Source organism: Odocoileus virginianus, chromosome 22 (assembly GCF_023699985.2).
Source record: "Odocoileus virginianus isolate 20LAN1187 ecotype Illinois chromosome 22, Ovbor_1.2, whole genome shotgun sequence".
Lineage (NCBI taxonomy): Eukaryota > Metazoa > Chordata > Mammalia > Artiodactyla > Cervidae > Odocoileus > Odocoileus virginianus.
This window is the reverse complement of record NC_069695.1, coordinates 17,165,005-17,183,627: the sequence shown is the minus strand read 5'-3', so window position 1 is coordinate 17,183,627 and position 18,623 is coordinate 17,165,005. Positions and strand designations below refer to the sequence as shown.

Below are 18,623 nucleotides of genomic sequence, written 5' to 3'. Positions count from 1 at the left end.
CAGACAGTGGGCAGAATATGCCTTACCCAGAGAAGCCGGGGTGGGGGTGGGGGGGTTAGTTTCCGTACAGTTTTACCAGTTTGCCTCGAACGTGTCTTAGAGATCCAGTTTAGGTCAGCATTTGGTTTGAATCTAAAGTTTGATTACAGAGATGCAGAGATGGCATCATTTATGATGATGATTCCGTAGGAAAGATTGGGAGCGGGATAAATGTTGAGAATGCTGTAAGAGCTGAAGTGCAGCCCTCAGGACCCACTTACACGTGGTCTTTTTTTTTTTTTAATTTATTTATTTGGCTGTGATGAGCCTTAGTTGTGGCACATGAGATCTTCATAATCTCATGCGAGATAATCTTCATAATCTCTTGGGCTTCCCTTGTGGCTCAGCTGGTAAAGAATCTGCCTGCAGTGCAGGAAACCTGGGTTCGATCCCTGAGTGGGGGAGATCCCCTAGACAAGGGAAAGGCTACCCACTCCAGTATTCTGGCCTGGAGAATTCCAATGACTCTATAGTCCATGGGGTGGCAAAGAGTCGGACACGACTGAGTGACTTTCACTCATTCACTCACATGAAATCTCTAGTTACTGCCAGGGCATGTGGGATCTTAGTTTACAGACCAGGGATGGAACCCATATCCCCTGCTATGCAAGGATGCTAACCCTTGGCCTACCAGGGAAGTCTACTTACACATGCTCTTGATGTTCTGCAAAGTGTTTCTCTCTTTCAACAGATTTTAGCTTAAATATTCTTTGTCATTTGATGGCTTGTAGGGTATGTGTAGTCATATGGCTTTGACAGACCAAGATTTAAATCCCCCACATAAACTGGAATCTTAAACCACCCCTGCCAAAAGAATAAATAAATCATAGATCTTCAATTAAAAAAAAAAGAATTAATACCTGCCCCCACTGGTCTGATCATTCTTTAGAAATTATGCAGAAACTCCTGAAGATCTGGAATATTTTAAAAAATTGATTCATTACCAGTTCAGTTTTAGTCAAAGACCACTTTTAAAAGTTGACCCTAGTCACGTGACATTTTTTGTTAAGTTTCTAGGGTGCAGAAATGCTGAAATTACCATAACCCAAGTAAGACTTGTAGTGGTGACTTAACTGAAAGAGAAATAGTGTCATAACTAATTGTTTAAAGTGTCTTTGAGAATCATTGGCAGAAATGGGACTAAGGTGAAAATACCCCAGACTTTCTTCCATTTGTCCTTTCCACTGTGGCCTCTCTCCTGCCCCAGTTATCAAATCATTTATCTAGAGATGAATTATGTATAATGTCCTTCTTATTATCGGAGTCCCTATGAAATCTCATTTAGCCTTTCATTACAATAACAGGAAAAGAATCTTTGTAACTGAGATTTATAAACCAATAACAAGATGTCATTCAGTGTGATGTAAAGGTGATTTATATTTCTGTTACAAAATCTCCTTAGTTCCTTTTAGACAGTGAAAATGTTGAACTGCCTTTTTAACATGCGAATGTTTTACCAGAGTAGGCAATTTGAAACCTGACTATATTAAGTATCTACTGAATACAGAATTATTTTTTTAAGCAAGTAGGGTTCTTTAAAAATTATTTTGAGAAACAGAAATGTTTGATGATCTTTTTAAAAATTATTTGTTACTCATTTTATTTATTTATTCATTTATGGCTACGCTGGGACTTCTCTGCTGCATGTAGGTTTCTCTGGTTGTGGAGAGCCGAGGCTACTCTTCCATCCAGCACGCAGTGTGGGCTTCTCTTGTTGCAGAGTACAGTTTCTTGGTGCACAGGCCTCAGTAATTGTGGCATGTTGGCTTGCCTGCACCTCGCAGGCTCTAGAGCACAGGTTCAGTAGTTGTGATGCATGGGCTTAGTTGCCCCGAGGCAGAGGGAATCTTCCCAGACCAGGGATTGAACCTATGTCCCCTGCGTTGGCAGGCAAATTCTTGACGAGTGGACCACCAGGCAAGTGCAATGATCATTTTTAATTGACCATTTAAAGCATTGCTCCTGGGAAGATTTGGCATTCTAAGCAATATTCCAGAAGGAGCAGGGCTGTGGCAAAGTGGCCTTTTAATCCAGATGAAAGTCATACTTCCCCTTAATGTGGATTTCATGTTTTAAACTAATATCCCTTCCTTGACATGTGGGCTTGTTAATATTGCCAGGATCTTTGCTCTCTGGTGCAACACAATATTCCTTAGTGATTCTGCCTCTGAAGTGGCTTGGAGGTGCCCTTAGCACACAGAAGGCTTCCCATCAGATGACTGTGTCTGTGGGTTGATGCAGGTGGCCAAAGACGTGTCGGTCCGATTGCACCATGAACTTGAAACCGTGGAGGAAAAGAGAGCTAAAGCGGAAGACGAGAATGAAACTCTCCGACAGCAGATGATCGAAGTGGAGATATCCAAGCAGGCCCTGCAGAACGAGCTGGAGAGACTGAGGGAGGTGAGTCGGGTGGATGGGGGCCGGCCCCTTGCGGACAGGGGCCTCCCAAGTGTCCTATGCTTTTCTTTTTAATTTAATTAATGTATTTTTATTTTTGTTGCACTGGGTCTTCATTGCTGCGCGTGGGCTTTCTCTAGTTGTGGCGAGCAGGGGCTATTCTCTAGTTGAAGTACACGGGCTTCTCATTGCAGTGGCTTCTCTCATTGCTGAGCACAGGCTCCAGGCCAGCAAATTTCAGTCGTTTCAGCATGCAGGCTCGAGAGCTCCGGCTCAGTAGTTGGGGCATGTGAACTCAGTTGCTCTGTGGCTTCCAAGTGTCCTGGTCTCACTCGTGGTTTAAGGCAGGAGACAGCCAGGTACTGTTTATATGGCCTGGAAACTAAGGATGATTTTTACATTTTTCATAGACTTGGGAAAAAAGTACAGAACAAACCTGAAAAAGCAAAGATGATGTGATAGAGGCTGTGTTGCTTGCAAAGCCTGAAATATCTGCTCTCTGACCCTTTACGGAAAAGGCTTGTTGAACCCTGGTCTCAAGCTATTTTTTTATAATTTCCATTCCAATGAGCTGGCTGTTAGTTCCCTTTATGGGTCCATGCGGGATGTATTATTACTAGAATACAAAATTAGGCAGTCTCTTTTTTCTCGAGAGCCTTCTCTTCCAATGAGCTGGAAAATATGTTATGCTTGTCCATTATCTGTGTCAACAGATGTGGGCGTGTGCTGCCTGTGTCTGTTATGCAGCCAATATGATTTAAATATAGATTTCTTTTACATTTTAGGGAGTGAATGTGTTCTAGCAGAGAGGTCTAGACAATGGATACATATTTTTTTTTTTCATTTGCGACGGTAATGCAAATCTCATTTTGTTGTTAACGTCCAGTATAAGATTAAAGCTGAATGTCCTCTTGGAAAATATCCTGCATATTGATGAAGGTACAAATGGCGGTGAGGGTTTGAGATGATGGCTAAAAAGCCAGCATATTACGTGCCAACACTTAGCACTTCATGGTTCCTTTGGATTCACTTCATGATTCAGCTGCTAAGCCATCTACTGCTCCACCCACACGTCACTCAGACCCTGGACTGGGCCCTGGGGAGGCAGATGCCCTGCCTTCAAGGTGTTTACTGAGCCAACATGTTATGGATTTGTGTAAATTCTGTGTATGTTGCCACTTCCATGAAAACACTGCGTATTCTATTTCTTTGTCTTGTCACTGTTCCCCTTCGCGAATGGCCCCGTGGGACTTGGGCTCTCTGGACCAGGTTCTGTCTGTCTGGGTCACTGTGGGGGTGCCCACAAGGGCCTGGATCCCAAGGGTTGTCGGGGACTTTCTGGGTGAGTGCAGGATGCAGGTGAGATCTTCACAGAGGAGGAGGTGGGGAGCCTGGAAGGTTCTGTCCTGGTTGATGACCCTCCTCTGGCTGTGACCACTCCCCTCTACACTCATGCATCCTAATTACCTTCTTCCCTCTTTTCCCTTTGGTCCGAGTTTGCTAGGAGGCAGGCTGTAATAGTTTCTTTTCCCGAGATTTCCAGTTTGAGCCTGACCTTGAGGGGTACAAAAGAAAACTTTGCAGTATATTTTGTAAGTTTTATATGCATGTATGTTTTATGTATGGACTTCCCTAGTTGCTCAGTGATAAAGAATCTGTCTGCCAATATAGGAGATGCAGGTTCAATCCCTGGGTTGGGAAAATCCGCTGGAGGAAGAAACGGCAACCCACTCCAGTATTCTTGCCTGGAGAATCCCGTGGACAGAGGAGCCTCGTGGGCTACAGTCCAGGGTTTGCAAGAGAGTCAGACATGACTTGGTGACTAAACAACAGCGTTTGTGTATAAATATATAAATTATATACATAAGTCAATATGTATATTTAAAGCAGGCAGGGATTCTTTATCCCCAGCTGAAATGGATTTGTGAAGGACCTGACATCAAGTCACAAATAGCTCTTTGGGGAGAGGAATGACCATTGATGTTGGAGGCTCAGTCTGATCGTGAGGAGGGGTGGGGGGTCAGCGCCTCCCTTTCTTTACGGCTTAAGATTACTCAGAGGGGTCCCTCCACTGGAACACAATCACTGTGCTCTTACCTCCAGAGTGGCAGTCAGACTGGTGGGGCTGCATTCTGACACCGAAATGCTCAAGGAGTCACGAGACTGAGAGTCTGAGGAGGGTCGGGGGCTGGTGGGCCGTTCTGGATGCAGCAGGGTGCACCGATTCAGAGGTGAGGCCGGAGATGTTTATCGGATCATTCGAGCCGGGGTCTCCGTGAATGGCTCCTTTGTACTAAAGCCAGAACAGACTTAGCTGTGGGTTTCACTCTAGAGGGAGGATACTGGTGATCGCTCACCCCTGAGGGCTGGTAAATGAACGACGAGCCACATTCTGAGAAGGTCCAGGGCGGTTTGTGCGTCTCCACCACAGGCCTGGGTGTGGATGTGTCTGTGCCCCGGCCTCGGAGGACGGTGAGACGGGGGATCTCTGCATCCCTCAGCTCCGTGGCTGCGGCATCTCTCTGCAGACCGTGCTTTCAGAGTCTGGGGGACTCCTCCAGAGTGGGTGTTTCCTCGCTCTGCAAACGCACTCTGTCCAGGAACAGACTTGTCCCCTTCGCCCCCTCCTGCACCACGCTCTTGTCTTCCTAGCTGTGTTAAGGTGCCGCTGTCTTTAAGTCTCCCAGGCTTAATGGCTGGCAGTTATCTTTACCCTTCCTGCTCCCCACTCTCAGTAGCCTGCCGCTCCGAGTTCTCGGTCTTAGTAATTCTTTCTCATTGGTACATGCTACGGAGTTGAACCTCAAAATTATACCAAGTGAAAGAAGCCAGGTGTTGTACCAGTACATTTATCAGAAACGTTCAGATAGGTAAATCCATAGACAACAGATTAGGGCTGGGCAGGAGGGAGACTGACTTGGGTTTCCTCTTGGGCGATGACCAAGTTTTGGAACTGGGTGGAGGTGGTTTGCACAACATTGTGAATGTACCAAAGGCCACTGGACTGTACACTTTAAAGCAGTTCATTTTAACCTCAATTAAACTTTGTGACTGTCTTCCATCTGTTCTTTTACCCATATCTCCAATGAATATTTTGAGGGCTGACACTCCGGTCACCACATTGAGGGATGCAGCACTTCTAACTGCCCCCTTTTCTGTTTTACCTTCTGTATCCCCCCAGTCCGACAATTTGAGCATGGCTTAAACAGACACACTTGCCTTGACCCCAGTTGTCTAGCCCTTTAGCATGTCACAGGTCCTTTCCTGCCTGGTCAATCCCGGTTTCCCACCCCAAGGCACTAAACCCTGCAGTGAACTTAAAGGCAGCTGAGAAGGATGGGAAGAAACATGCCCTCTGGGCCTCGAACTCCTAGAGCTGTGTCACTTTCTCCATGGATAGATGAGATGCTTAAAGAGGGCTGGCAGGATTAACCCTCTGGAATTGTCCCTTCTGGTCAGCCAGCTTGCTGACTTCCTGTGCTGTTCACATCATGTCCATGCACCCAAACTCCCTTATACCCCTTCACTTGTGCAAAACTCTAATTTTTTGACCCCCCTTTTGGTTACATTTCTTCTAGTAGTCTCTCTCTGGTGGAATATCTCAAAAAGGTTGAAACGGTCAACCTTAGTTGACTTTCAGCTTCGTAAAGATGGCCCAAGTGCTTTCACTGTATTTCTTTCTACCAGAAAGTTTCTTAAATACACGCTAGACACAAATAATAACTGGCCAGTTAATCGGCACTTTCAAGAGAGAGGGGGGGCAAGTTCTGGATCCTAACAGGGAACTAGGGCTGGTGGATGGAGCCACAGGGAACCAACTAGCTGTCAGATCGCTCTTGTGGGACATCCTTCATCACTATTCAGGAGATGATATTGATTCTCTGGGTTTGGCTGAGACTCCTTTGTGCCAAATAAATGATCAGATTTTGTAACTTCCTGTTTTTAAATTAGTCTATTTTAGTTGCACTGGGTCTTTGCTGCTGTGCCTGGGCTTTCTCGAGCTGCGGTGAGTGGGGGCTCCTCTTTGCTGCAGTGCACAAACTTCTCATCGCAGTGGCTTCTCCTGTTGTGGAGCGCCAGCTCTAGGGCTGGTGGGCTCAGGTGCCCTGCAGCGTGTTGAATCTTCCCGGATCAGGGATTGAACCCGTGTTCCCTGCCTCGGTAGGCAGACCCCTATCCACTGAACCACCAGGAAAGCCCTTGTAACTGTATCATGAGTGCTTGAGAGGAATATGTATGCTCCAGTTTTGGGATGAAGACTTTGAATCCATTAGATTGAAGACGTTCCAGCTTGAATGATACTTACAGCAGAAAGGACACTTTATGTCATCACTCAATATACAGGTCAAAAGTTTTCACAAAGTAATGCTTATTTTTTGCCATATGGGATGTATTCTGGTATTTTCAATTCTGTTCTTTTTTTTTTTAATGGTGTTTGTAAGTTCAGATCCATTACTAGATTGCCACAATTTGGGAAAAAAATGTGTATCAGATCACTTGTTAATTGTGTTGTTCAAATTTTCTATGTCCTTTATAGTTTTGTCTAAATACCTCTTTAGGATAAAGATATATTAAAATCACCCATTATAATTTTACATTTAAATTTTCTTATATTCTGTCAAACTTTATTGATTTTGAATATGAATTCATAAAGATTTAGAACCTTTATTTGGTAATGAATTGTTCCCTTTATCTTTTCATAATGACCTCTTTATTCTAATGTCTTGCTTTTTCCTGTTAAGCCTACTTTGTCTGCTTTTATCATCCATGCCAAATTTCTTTTAGTTAGTATTTGCCTCATACAGACTTTTTGGTGATTCTCTTCTATTATTTCTGCACCACTATGTTTTAGGTGTATTTTTTGTGAATGGACTATAGCTACCTTTTAAAAACTGGAATCTGGGAATCTCTTTTTTCAAAACTTGTGAATTTAATCCAGTTACATTTTTTGTGGCTATTAATGTGTTTGAACTTATTTCTGTCATTGTATTTTATGCTCTGTCTTCCATGACTTTTCTTTTTTCTATTTTTTTTTCTCTTTTTAAAAACATTTTTATTAAAAAGCATTACAGCCAGCTGCAACAACAGTGAGCAGAAAGAAAGGGGAGGGGTAGGGAAGACCCAGGGGACCCCATCCCAGCTGCTCTCAGGGATTGGAGGGCAGGGACGGACTAGCGAGTGGCCTGAGTGGTGGCGGTGCAGGGAAAGGCTGCTCACCATCTTTTTTTCTATTTTTCATATTGATTTCTCTGTAATTAAATTTGCAATTCTCATGTTCTCTCTCTCGGTTAGGAAACCATACGGATGATACTTATATTTTTAACATGCGTGTTTGTCTTAATATCCCAAACTATTATCCATATTCTTTTCCTGAATAATACAAGCATCTTAGAAAGCTTCAACTCCAGTCAACTCCTATCTTTCATACTATTGTTCTCTAGTACCATTCTGGTTTCATCTTTTTAAAATCAGCTCCCACCCAAGTTGACTAATAACTCATGCTGTTATTTAGATTTATTTGGACATTTTCCAACTTGCTATCATTGCTTCTTGAGTGTTGCTCCTTACTTCTAAATTCAGTTTCCTTCTCACTGATCTATTAATATATCGTTTAGTCATTCCTTTTTCAGTAAATGATATTGTCTAATACGCTTTTATTTCATACTCAGTCTTGAAAGCTATTTAATCGAATATAGAATTCTAACACTTTGAAGATAATATTTTTATTATCTTTTGACTCTATTTTGCTGTCAAGAGATCTGCTGTCAGATATTCTCATTTTGGTGGATAATCTGTCTTTGCTTCCTAGTTACTTTCATGCTTTGTGTTTGGTATTCTGCAGTTTGAATCAGATGTATCTCCATTTATTTTGCTCAACATTCTTTGTCAGTCTGAGTGTGTGGCTTTCATAAAATCTGAAAAATTCTCACTCTTTGAATAGTGTTCTATGATGAAACTGTCCCTTTGAGTCATGTTTCTTTCCCATTCTCTGTGTTTTCTTCTAGAATTCCTTCCTGTTCGTCTTTGCGGGACTTTCTTACGATGGCCATTCTTACTCCAGCCTCCATCTTACCCACCTATACTTTTTTTAAGGCATTTTTATCTCTGTATGGTACATTCTGGATAATTTCTTCATTTCTTATCCAGATTATTAATTCTCTTTACATAATAATTAGTTTTATTCATCCACTAACTTTTCATTTCAGTGATTTACGTTCCAGAAGTTTAAAAAACCTTGATCTTTTTCATATATTATCTTTTTCTCATAATCTCATAGTTCTTGGACTTCCAGGTGGGTCAGTGGTAAAGAATTCGCCTGCAATGCAGGAGATGTGGGAGATGCGAGTTCAATCCCTAGGTCGGGAAAATCCCCTGGAGAAGGAAATAGCAACCCACTCCAGTATTCTTGCCTGGAAAATTTCATGGACAGAGGAGCCTACCAGACGATAGTCCATGGGATCGCAAAGAGTCAGACATGACTGAGCACACACATACACATAGTTCTTGCTTTAAACCTTTAAACATTTAAAGTCATAGTCTTTTTCCGTTTGCTCTCTTTGTCTTGAGCTCTTGGTGTTACTAAGTGTTCAGTTTAGATCTGGTGACTCTTACAGTGGATCACGAGCCCTTCTGAGTGGGAATTCCATGCAGTTTGTAACATGTCCTCCTAGTGAGTTTTGACGTCGATCTTTTCTGGAGGCCTTGGTGGTGTCACTGGTCCAAATACAACTCTTAATTTTGGCCTCATGGATCTGTGTGCCAAATGGGTGTGTCAGTTGAACATTGAACTTGCGTGTGGCATAGACCTAGGGTATTTTCGTATTTCAAAGGAGATTTTTTCCCCCCACCATCCAGTGTCTTGAGCAGAAGCTTACTGTCCCCATCCCCGGGTGATTTTTAGTTTCCTTTCAGGAAGGGTGCGTCTCTGCCCGTGGGTTGCCTGGGCGTGTTGATCAAAGCCTCTTCTCATGCCCCTGGCCTATTTCTGGTAACTCTCAGCCTCCCCTCCTCCTCCCTTAATACACACCCTGTGCTCATGCTCTGGTTATCCCTTGGGTGTTGTGGACACTGGGGAATCTTCTTTGTGTGTGTGAGTTCAGCTGTGCAAAAATGTTTGCTCGTTACATTTTCTCCAACATTCTGAGCTGTTTACTAGGGGGCAGGGCTCACGATCGCTCCCTGTGCCGTGTTGCCAAAACAGGATGTGACCCTTCGGGTTCAGCGGAAGTGCCCGGGTTGCAGCCCTAGGGCCCCAGAACGACCCCTTGTGTCCTCCGTCTCCTGACCCATCACTTGCATCCCTGCCTCTTTCTGTGGCTCCCCAACCCCCGCTGACCTCAGAACCTTTCCTTAGCAATAGCTTCTCCAGGTCTTGCCTCCTCCTCACTGCCTTCTCTTGGGGTGTCTGCTGTAGGCTGAATGTCTGTGTCACCCCCAGACGCATGTTAAATCCTAATCTCCAATCCGATGCTATGAGGAGGTGGAGCCTTCAGCAGGTGACTGGGTCATGAGAGCGGAGCCCCACCCACTTTCCGAGGATCAGAGTCCTCATCAGAGGGACTTCGTCCAGGGGCCCTCTCCTGTCCATCATGTGGGGACACGGGGGGACCCGGCTGTCTTATGAATCAGGAAGTGGGTCCCCATCAGAATTGAACCTGGCAGCACCTGGATCTTAGATCTCTCAGCCTCCAGGACTGTAAGAAGTAGCGTCTGTTCTCAAAGATCCCCCCGGTTTTGGTGTTTGTCAGAGCAGCCCGAATGGACTGTGATGGTCTTCCTCGTTTTTTCTCACCAAGGGGTGAGGACTTTTCTCTCTGTGTCCTAATAAACTCAGGCAGCCATAAAGTCGGGAACAAAGGTGGACGAACATAATAAATGGTTTTATTGCTCTCATGGTACGCTTTAATGAAATAGCATTGTCTGTAGTTTCAGAGTTCACGGTCCCCTTTGTAAGGAAAAGATGTGCATGGGTGAGGCTGTGTGAAGCATCTCTGGGCAGAGTCCTCGTGCCAGGGTGCCACCCAGACCCTGGCCGGGTTGTCATCAGCCTCCGTGGCGTCTCTCAGGCCTCAGCCCTGGCCGGTCAACAGTGGACGGGAGAGGAGCAGGCTGTGTGGACGAGGCAGCCGTCCTCTGTGGATGTCTCAGGGAACACGCAGCACCTGCTGTCCTTTGCTGAGTTAGGGGAGAGGATAACAAGCTGAAGAGCAGGACAGGGAGAGCAGTCTGGTGTCCTGAGTGGCCCCGGTTATGTGCCTGCTACCTTAATAACAAGGTGACATGGGGTGAGAGAGAGGAGCAGGGTGAATCAGGTTGTCTGCTTAGGTCTTCTTCCCAAATGTGAGACCTGAGAAGAGCCTGGGGTGCGTGTGTGGGTTAGGGCATATGTGTGTGTGTGTGCATATGCGTACAGTGTCTGCACAGGGATCTGGGAAACAGTCTTCCTGTGTCCCGCCCACACCCGAGAGCCCCATCAACAAGGGTGCGGGCCCCAGGCAGGGGACACAGTTCCAGGGCCAGAGGGTCAGCAGCTGCAGCAGACGCACGGAGCTTTGGCAGGAGGCGCTTTGAAGGCTTCAGCTGTAAATGGCATCGTTTTGGTGTCTGGGAAGAAAGGGGGTGTGTGTGCAGTTAAACAACCATAAATAGTGCTAATGGCTGATTCACTGTTGCTGGAAGGGATGGGTGAAGGCCTGTTGGGGGCTGTGCTGGTCCCTGGGCCCAGATGTGGAGCGATTTCTTGTGGAAATCAGGATGGGAATTACATTGCCTGTTTTCTATGAGGCAAGTGAAGGTCAGTGACCCCCTCACCGCACTCCTGGCCGGGCCGGACTGACCCAGGCCTCTGACCCAGCAGCCCTCTTCTCTCCTCTGTCCTCTGGACCTTAGCTGGAACCTGGCCTCCTCCTCTGCTATGTACGTGCAAGGAAGAGGCTGGTGGCCAGGTATGCCCTGGAAGGAAGCTCTGTGCAGCCCCCAGGCCGGGGCACCATTGGGGCAGCTGCTGGAGGAGCAGGGGGTCCACGAGGAAGGGCATCCATGTCTTTTTCTGACCCATAATGCTTCTCTATAAAGTGAATTTCTGCTTCTGGAAGTACCCATTGTGCTGCTTCTCTGCTGAGAAAATTATAGGAAGAAGGAGGGCAGAGTTCACCTTTGACGAGAGAGGGCACGCCCCCTCCCCCGGCACCCCTACACCCCTTCCAGCAACAGTAAGTCTTGCCTTTACTAGTGACACGGGGCCCTGCCTTGAAGATCCTCCCCTAAGTGCCACCTCCTCCATGAAGCCTTCCCAGCACCCTTTCTCTGAACTCTTTCCTGAGGCCCTTGCAGATTCTCCTGCAGTTTGTAAGAAATAATTCAGCAAGGTCCCATGTATCCTTTATCCAGTTCAGACTCTGGTATGATCTTGAAACTAGGGTGTCAGGTTGATGCAATCAAGCTACAGACGGTTTCAGGTTTCCTGACCATTGGGGTCCCTCATGTGGACCTTTTATGGCCACACCTACTTTCCTCTATGGCCACACCCACTTCTCTCCATGACCACGCCCACTTTCCCTCCTGTCCCTGCCCCCATCACACATCACTGGCACCCATGGCTGGGTCTCTGTTTCCATAGTCTTGTCATTTCAAGACTATGACATGAATGGAGACACACAGCACATAACCTCTGAGGATTAGCTTTTTCACTCAGCATCAGTCTCTAGAGATCACCCAGATGGACATCCGTGGTCTGTGCCTTTGTATAGCTGCGGGGTGGTCCACGGTGACCATGCATCACAAGGGCTTAACCAGTCACTAGTTGAAGGACATCTGGGTTGTTTCCAGTTCGGGCTGTATGAATACAGTTGCTTGGTTCCTGGGCCGTATAGGAGTTGCATATTTTGTTTGTTTTTGTTTTTTTAAAGAACTTTCCCAGCTCTTTTGCTATTTTCCAAAGTGGTTGCACCACTTAAAGTTCTCACCAGGGGTGCAGGAGTGCTCCCTTGTTCTGCATCCTCATCAGTATTTGGCATTGTCACTTTTTTATTTTGTCCATTCTCATAGGTAATACATCATTGTGGTTTTAATGTGCATTTCCCTAGTGGCTAATGACATTGGTATCTTTTCATGTCGTATTCGCCATCTGCATGTCCTCTTTGTCTTCATAGTTTTTGCCCTTTTTCTAATTAGATTACCTTGGTTATTCTACTGTGAGTGTGATTTTTTTTTTTTAAACTGTTGAGTTTTGAGAGTTCTAGATACTAGCCCTTGATTGGCTATATGGTTTACAAATATTTTCTCCCACTCTGCCATTTGTCTTTCTTCCTTTCAACAGGGTCTTCCCCAGGGCAAGTGTTTTTAATTTTTATGAAGTTCAATTTATAAATATTTCCTTTTATGGTAGCAATTCCAGAGCTCTTTGCTTAGCCCTGGATTCTGAATATTTTCTCCTTGTGGGTTTTTTTTTTTTTTCTGAAAGTGTTACGTTTTACATTTTAATCCATGGTGTCCATTTTGAGTTCTTTTTTGTATAAGGTGTGAGACTCGGTCAAGGTATTTTTTTGGGGGGGGGGTGGTCTATGAGCCTCCATTTTTTTGGCACCATTTCTTGGAAAGGCTGTCTTTGCTCTGTTGAATTACTTTTGTACCTTTGTCAGAAATCAGGGGACATACGTGTGTAGGTCTATTTCTGGATGTGGTGCTATTCCCTTGATCTCTGTCCACACAGCCTTGACCACAGCATATAGATCTTGAAAGTGCTTTCTTGGTGGGTGTCCACTCCTCCAACCAGCAGTTTGAGAGTCTTGCAGGATCCCTCCATGGAATTTCTGATTTATTGAATATATATGTGTGTCTGCATGTCCTTGCCCTTGTCAAGCACTCACTAAATATTTGCTGAGTGAGTGATGGTTTTATCACCTTTATCTTTTCCTTGAGAAAAAGCTAGAACAGTCTTAAAATCCCTTGGCAAGGAATTTCTGACTGTAAATGAGCATCTCAGGGCAGTGCATATAGACCTGTGGTTCCACTCGAGGTCAAGTACTTGGACGATGATCGTGGGCCATCTGATCACCTGTTGGGTCAGTGATGAGGGACCTTGAGCCAGGCTCAGGGGTCCCTCCCTCCCCATGGTTGGGCCACACACGTTGTCCCTGTTAGCAGGGCCTCCTCTCAGCCTGTTTCCTGTGTCCCTGTGGGCATTCAGGTGGCCTTCCAGACTGCGGTATGTGAGAAGCAGTGATGCTGTGTGAGTGGCCATCAGCGTCAGGCCACACTCACTCCCCCAGAAAGGTAAGACCCCCGCCCCTCCTCTGCCCTCAGCACAGATTTCCTGGCACCTGGGAGTCTTTCAGAACTTGGAGGGCAGCTGTCTGCCTGTCACTTGCTGTAGATGAAGGGAGTTTGTGAATTTCAGTGAAGTGGACACCATTCACATTTTTCTTAAATAATGCAAATGTAGCGAGAGCACATATTTCTGGGTAATTTTAACGCCCCTAGGCGGTTAAGTGCATCCAGCTTGTGCTATGGGAATGAAAAAGTGTAAAAGTTTTCGTTGCTCAGTTGTGTCCGACACTTTGTGGCCCCCTGGACTGTAGCTTGCCAGGTTCCTATGTCCATGAGATTTCCCAGGCAAGAATACTGGAGTAGGTTGCCATTTCCTTCTCCGGGGGATCTTCCCAGCCCAGGGATAGAAGCCAGGTCTCCTGCATTGCAGGCAGATTCTTTACCATCTGAGCCACAAGGTGCTACAGAAATAGATAACAAATATTTCTCTCTTTAAAATTTACATTTGATGTGGGGATCCGTCAAATTCATATGCCGTATGTGTTGTTAGTGACATTGTATGACTGGGGTAACTTTTATCCTCAAATGAGGAATCGAGAGTCAGAGAAGCAGAAATACTTAGAGGATGCTGACTGGTTGGTGTGGCTGTTTCTCAAGTACACTTTCTTGGCATTTCTCTAACTCAAGTGAGAACCATCAAGTGTTGAGTGGTATGATTATGAGCCAAAGAAGCCACTTTCATTTTTTTCCCTTTAGTTGTCAGAAATTATTCAGCATTGAGAAGGCGCCAAGTTATATGTGTATTTACGCATCTGTGCAGGGTGTCTTCCTGTTGAGCAGTTGATCGCCAGGGTTTGAATCTCTGACTTAGGATGAGCTTCTGAGAAAGGAGTGGGAGGCCTGAGCCCCCAGGGCGCTTCCCCTCGGGTTGGTCAGTTTTTGTGCAGAGAGAAGGCTTGCGTGGGAGGTTCGGTTCTGATTTTTCCTCAGCATCACAGATGCTCTCTCCTGTGACCCACAGCAGGATGGCCGGGATGAGGGAATGTCCAAAATGTGGGAGCAATCATCAGATGGCTAGCACGTGGGCACAGATGCTGTCTGTCTGTGGATGAAGACAGGAGCCAGGCGCCCAGGCAAGACCACGCTTACTCGTCAAGCCTGCACTTGTGTGATTGATCTTACCCTGAGGACCTCAAGGAGCCCCCAGTCGGTGATCCGCCCATCATACACAGCCTCTTCTCTTGGGCTGGAGGTCTCTTGAAATCTGAGCAGGGCTGGGAACGGGAGGGGGAAATGATGGGACATTGGGGCACCAGGCACCCCCACAGGACTGATGCACGAGGCACTGGGAGGGGGGCTGCGAGGAGGCTTGTGAAGGTTCCATCCTCTGTGCTTATTTGCGGGGATTAGCAACAATTCTCTTCCATGAGTGAAACAAAGTCACTTCCAAAAAAATCCTCCATTTATTACTTCCTGTGAATCCTAGGAAACAAGATAGCTTAAAGATGATATGATTTTATGCAAGACATGCCTGTCTGTTTTGTTCTAATGCGTGTGTTTCAAACACTTTAATGATGGAGGGCTTTACACAGTTCTCCTGGAGGAGCCTTAGGAACCCCTCTGAAACAGACGCCTTCCTTCTGGCCAGCTGAGTCCATGGTCAGGCTGCTCACTTCCATTTCAACTTCAAAGTGTCACTGGGAAAGTCTTGTTTCCAGGGGTTCTCTGGTGTAGGGTTTTTGGATTTGTTTGGATTTATTTTAAACCAGATTACTCACAGGGTTACTGAGTGAGGAGCCCAGGTGCCGCATAACCTCCCATTGTCTATTACAGTGTGTGCTGAGATTGTGGTCTGCTCAGGAGGGTCGTTGGCCTCAGCTCAGTGGTGTCTTGGGGACCATCCTGTGCCCTGTTGGACATGTAACAGCATCTCTGGCCTCTGCCCACTGGATGCAGTGCCAGCCCCCCATCTGTGCTTGTATCTATGGGCAAAGCCAAGTGTCCTTGGGGTGGGGGGTAGGTCACCCCTAGTTGAGGTCCACTGGCTTGAAGAGACACCAGATGCACAGGCTGGCTGGACGTCTCCCTGTCCTTCCACCACCCCAGACCCTGGAGCTTCGGAGGGAAGCATACGAGCTGATCCAGAGGGTGTGTCATGCTGTCCACAAGATCCTGACCTTGACGAGAGTCCGGTTCTTCCTCTCAAGGGTGTGTGTGTGTGTGATGTGATCATGACGGGCTGCGCAGGTGATTCTGATACGTTCGGAAAGCTCCTTGTCTCCTATCTCACATCTCATTCCTCTGTCTCTCCAGCAATGTCTGAGCTTGACTCATCATTAGATTTCCCCAGGGATGGGCTGGCGACAAGGCGGGCAGACAGCAGGCGCTGCACATTCGCCCCTGCTCTCGGCCTCTTGCAGAACATCTCCAAGGTGCCCTGTGAGATAGGGGGTAGATGTTTGGGTCTTTGTTTGCAGTAGGGTTAGAGACCAGCCGTGCCCAGAGCAGGGGATAAGGTGCACCCTGCTCCCCGGCTTTTACCAGGCGGTGAAAGGGGTCATATAAATGCATGTTGAGGACCAAGCCCTCGAGCCAGTGATGCTGTTCCAGCCGCCTGGTAGACTCTCCAGGGGGTGCTTATGAATCCCGATGCCTGGGGCACCCCCTGGCCCATTACACTGGAACCTCTGCAGGTGGGATGCAGGCATCTGAGGGTTTTGTTTTGCTCCGTTTCTCTGGCATCTGTGTTTTGTGAAACTTCCTTGTGCTTTCAGATCAAGCACAGTCACTGCCGTGAGAGGATGGTGTCTGAAGAAGCTCCATAAACATAGCTAAGTAGTTCCCACCCAGGACTGATGCTGAGGGTGGCTCAGGTTAACGAGGGGTGAAGTCAGTTTGCAGGACAGGCGTTTGGGGAAGATGAGGCCTTGGACCCACTGCTTTCCATCAAAGTGGAGGCCCGAGACGAATGAGCAGCCAGGTTACTGCCCTCGGGGGCGAGTCGGTGCCCTGCCTCAGGTGTGAATTTATGACCACAGCAGCCATCAAGAGCCGTGACTGTGTGGCTTCCTGGCCACTAATGATAGTTTTCCTGAAACACATCAGAGGCCGGATTCTAGCCTTCCCATGACAGGGGCCTTCATCTGTCTCAGGTTCACTGGATCCTGCCCCTCATCACACTCATTCCACCCCTCTTTGCCCCTTTAATTTCCTTTCCCCTTGCCTGTCCTTGCCCGCTTGGCTCGCCTGCAGTGTGCACACTTCTAGCTGTTGTGGATTGTGTTGTTTATACATGAGTCTGCTATCCCAGGTGACCAGCAGGACGGGAACCCACATTAGAGGGCAGGGTGGTCATGTGGTCAGCCTCTTCTGTCCTCCTGGGGGTCTCTGAGCCTCTCTTGGGCCTTTGAAGCCATCCACCTGAGCACTGGGACTTTGTTTTAATCAACTGAACACACTGTCAGTAAAAGGGCACTCTTGAGACTTTCCTGGTTGTCCAGTACAGGGAGCATGAGTTCAATCCCTGGTCAGGGAACTAGGATCCCACATGCTGTGTGGCACAGCCAAAAAAAAAGGAGGGGGAGGGGAAAAGGGTACTCCTGAATTGAGTGTATATAAAACTATGATTTTTACATTAAATGGGAATCAGGTGAAAACATCAAATAGCTGATTTTTCCCACAGTTGGCGAATTCTAGTTTATTCTATGGGTCTACTCCTTCCCTGTCTTTTGAATGAAATCTAGATCCATGATTTCTCTTGTCACTCTTGAATAGCACATGACCTTCTTGTTCACTTTTATTTATCAGCATATATTTTTTAAAATTTATTTTTGGCTGCTGGGTCTTTGTTGCTGCATGCGGGCTTTCTCTGGTTGCGTTGGGCAGGGGCTACTCTCTAGTTGTAGTGCACGGGCTTCTCATTGCAGTGGCTTCTCTTGTTTCAGGGCATGGACTCTTGTTTTAGTGCATGGACTTCACTAGCTGTGGTGCACGGGCCTAGTTGCCCCATGGCGTGTGGAATCTTCCTGGATCAGGGATCGAACCCACATCTCCTGCATTGGCAGGTGGATTCTTAACCGCCAGACCACCTTCTGTTCACTTTTAACTCCCCCAAATCATCTCATTTCTGTAATTAAAATAATGATTTTTTAAAAATAATAAACTCACTCAAGGCCATGGTATGTCCCACCAGTGGGCTGGTCTGACCAATGGGCTGACTTTTCTTGTCTCTTGCTTTTGGGGACCATTTCAGCAGAATCAAGTGAATTTGGTTTGGGAAAGTGTTTGCTACTTTAGTATTGGGTTCATAAAAATTCATGGTCATCATAGGTTGGCTATGTGGGCTCCATGTGGCCCATGGACTCTAGAGCACAAAGACTCAGTTGTCCCAGGGCACATTGGATCTTAGTGCCCTGACTAGGGATTGAACTACATCCCCTGCATTGGAAGGCAGATCCTTAACCCCTGGACCACCAGGGGAGTCCCAGTGGTTCTATTATTAAATGCATTATCCCTGTTAATACTTTTGCCTTGTATTACAATGTAGTCTGATGCTGCTGTTAGTATCATATTGTACTGATTTTGCTACATCAGCTTTTTTGAAGCATTTTTTGCTGGTTTAGTTTTTCTGCTTTTTTTGTTTTCAACTTCTCTGTGTCATGTTTTAAGCAGCTGAAGGCTGAGTGTGTGTGAGAGGTAATCCATGTTTATCTTAGTGAGTTTGTTCCTCTTAGAGTTATTGTGATTGCACTCAGAGTTGGATCTGTTCTGCTGTTATTTTTCCTGCTAGCATGTTTTTTTTCTTCTTCTTCTTCTTTTTTAACCTACCTGCATTCCATCAGAAATACTCAGCTTGTTTTTAACTCTCTCCATGGGTTTAAAGTTTATATCTCTGTTCTTTCATGGATAGCCTTTGCAAA

At 46.2% G+C, this 18,623-nt stretch overlaps 1 protein-coding gene across 5 annotated transcripts in view; it reads left to right on the top strand.

The window, feature by feature from the left end:
* MTCL1 (microtubule crosslinking factor 1) overlaps positions 1–18,623 on the top strand; it is a 112,243-nt gene that overhangs the window by 11,528 nt on the left and 82,092 nt on the right. For all 5 annotated transcript variants that reach the window (XM_070452660.1, XM_070452663.1, XM_070452659.1 and 2 more), the window contains exon 3: positions 2,281–2,439. In XM_070452660.1, coding sequence (XP_070308761.1) covers positions 2,281–2,439 — 159 coding nt within the window. The remainder of the gene's footprint in view (positions 1–2,280; positions 2,440–18,623) is intronic.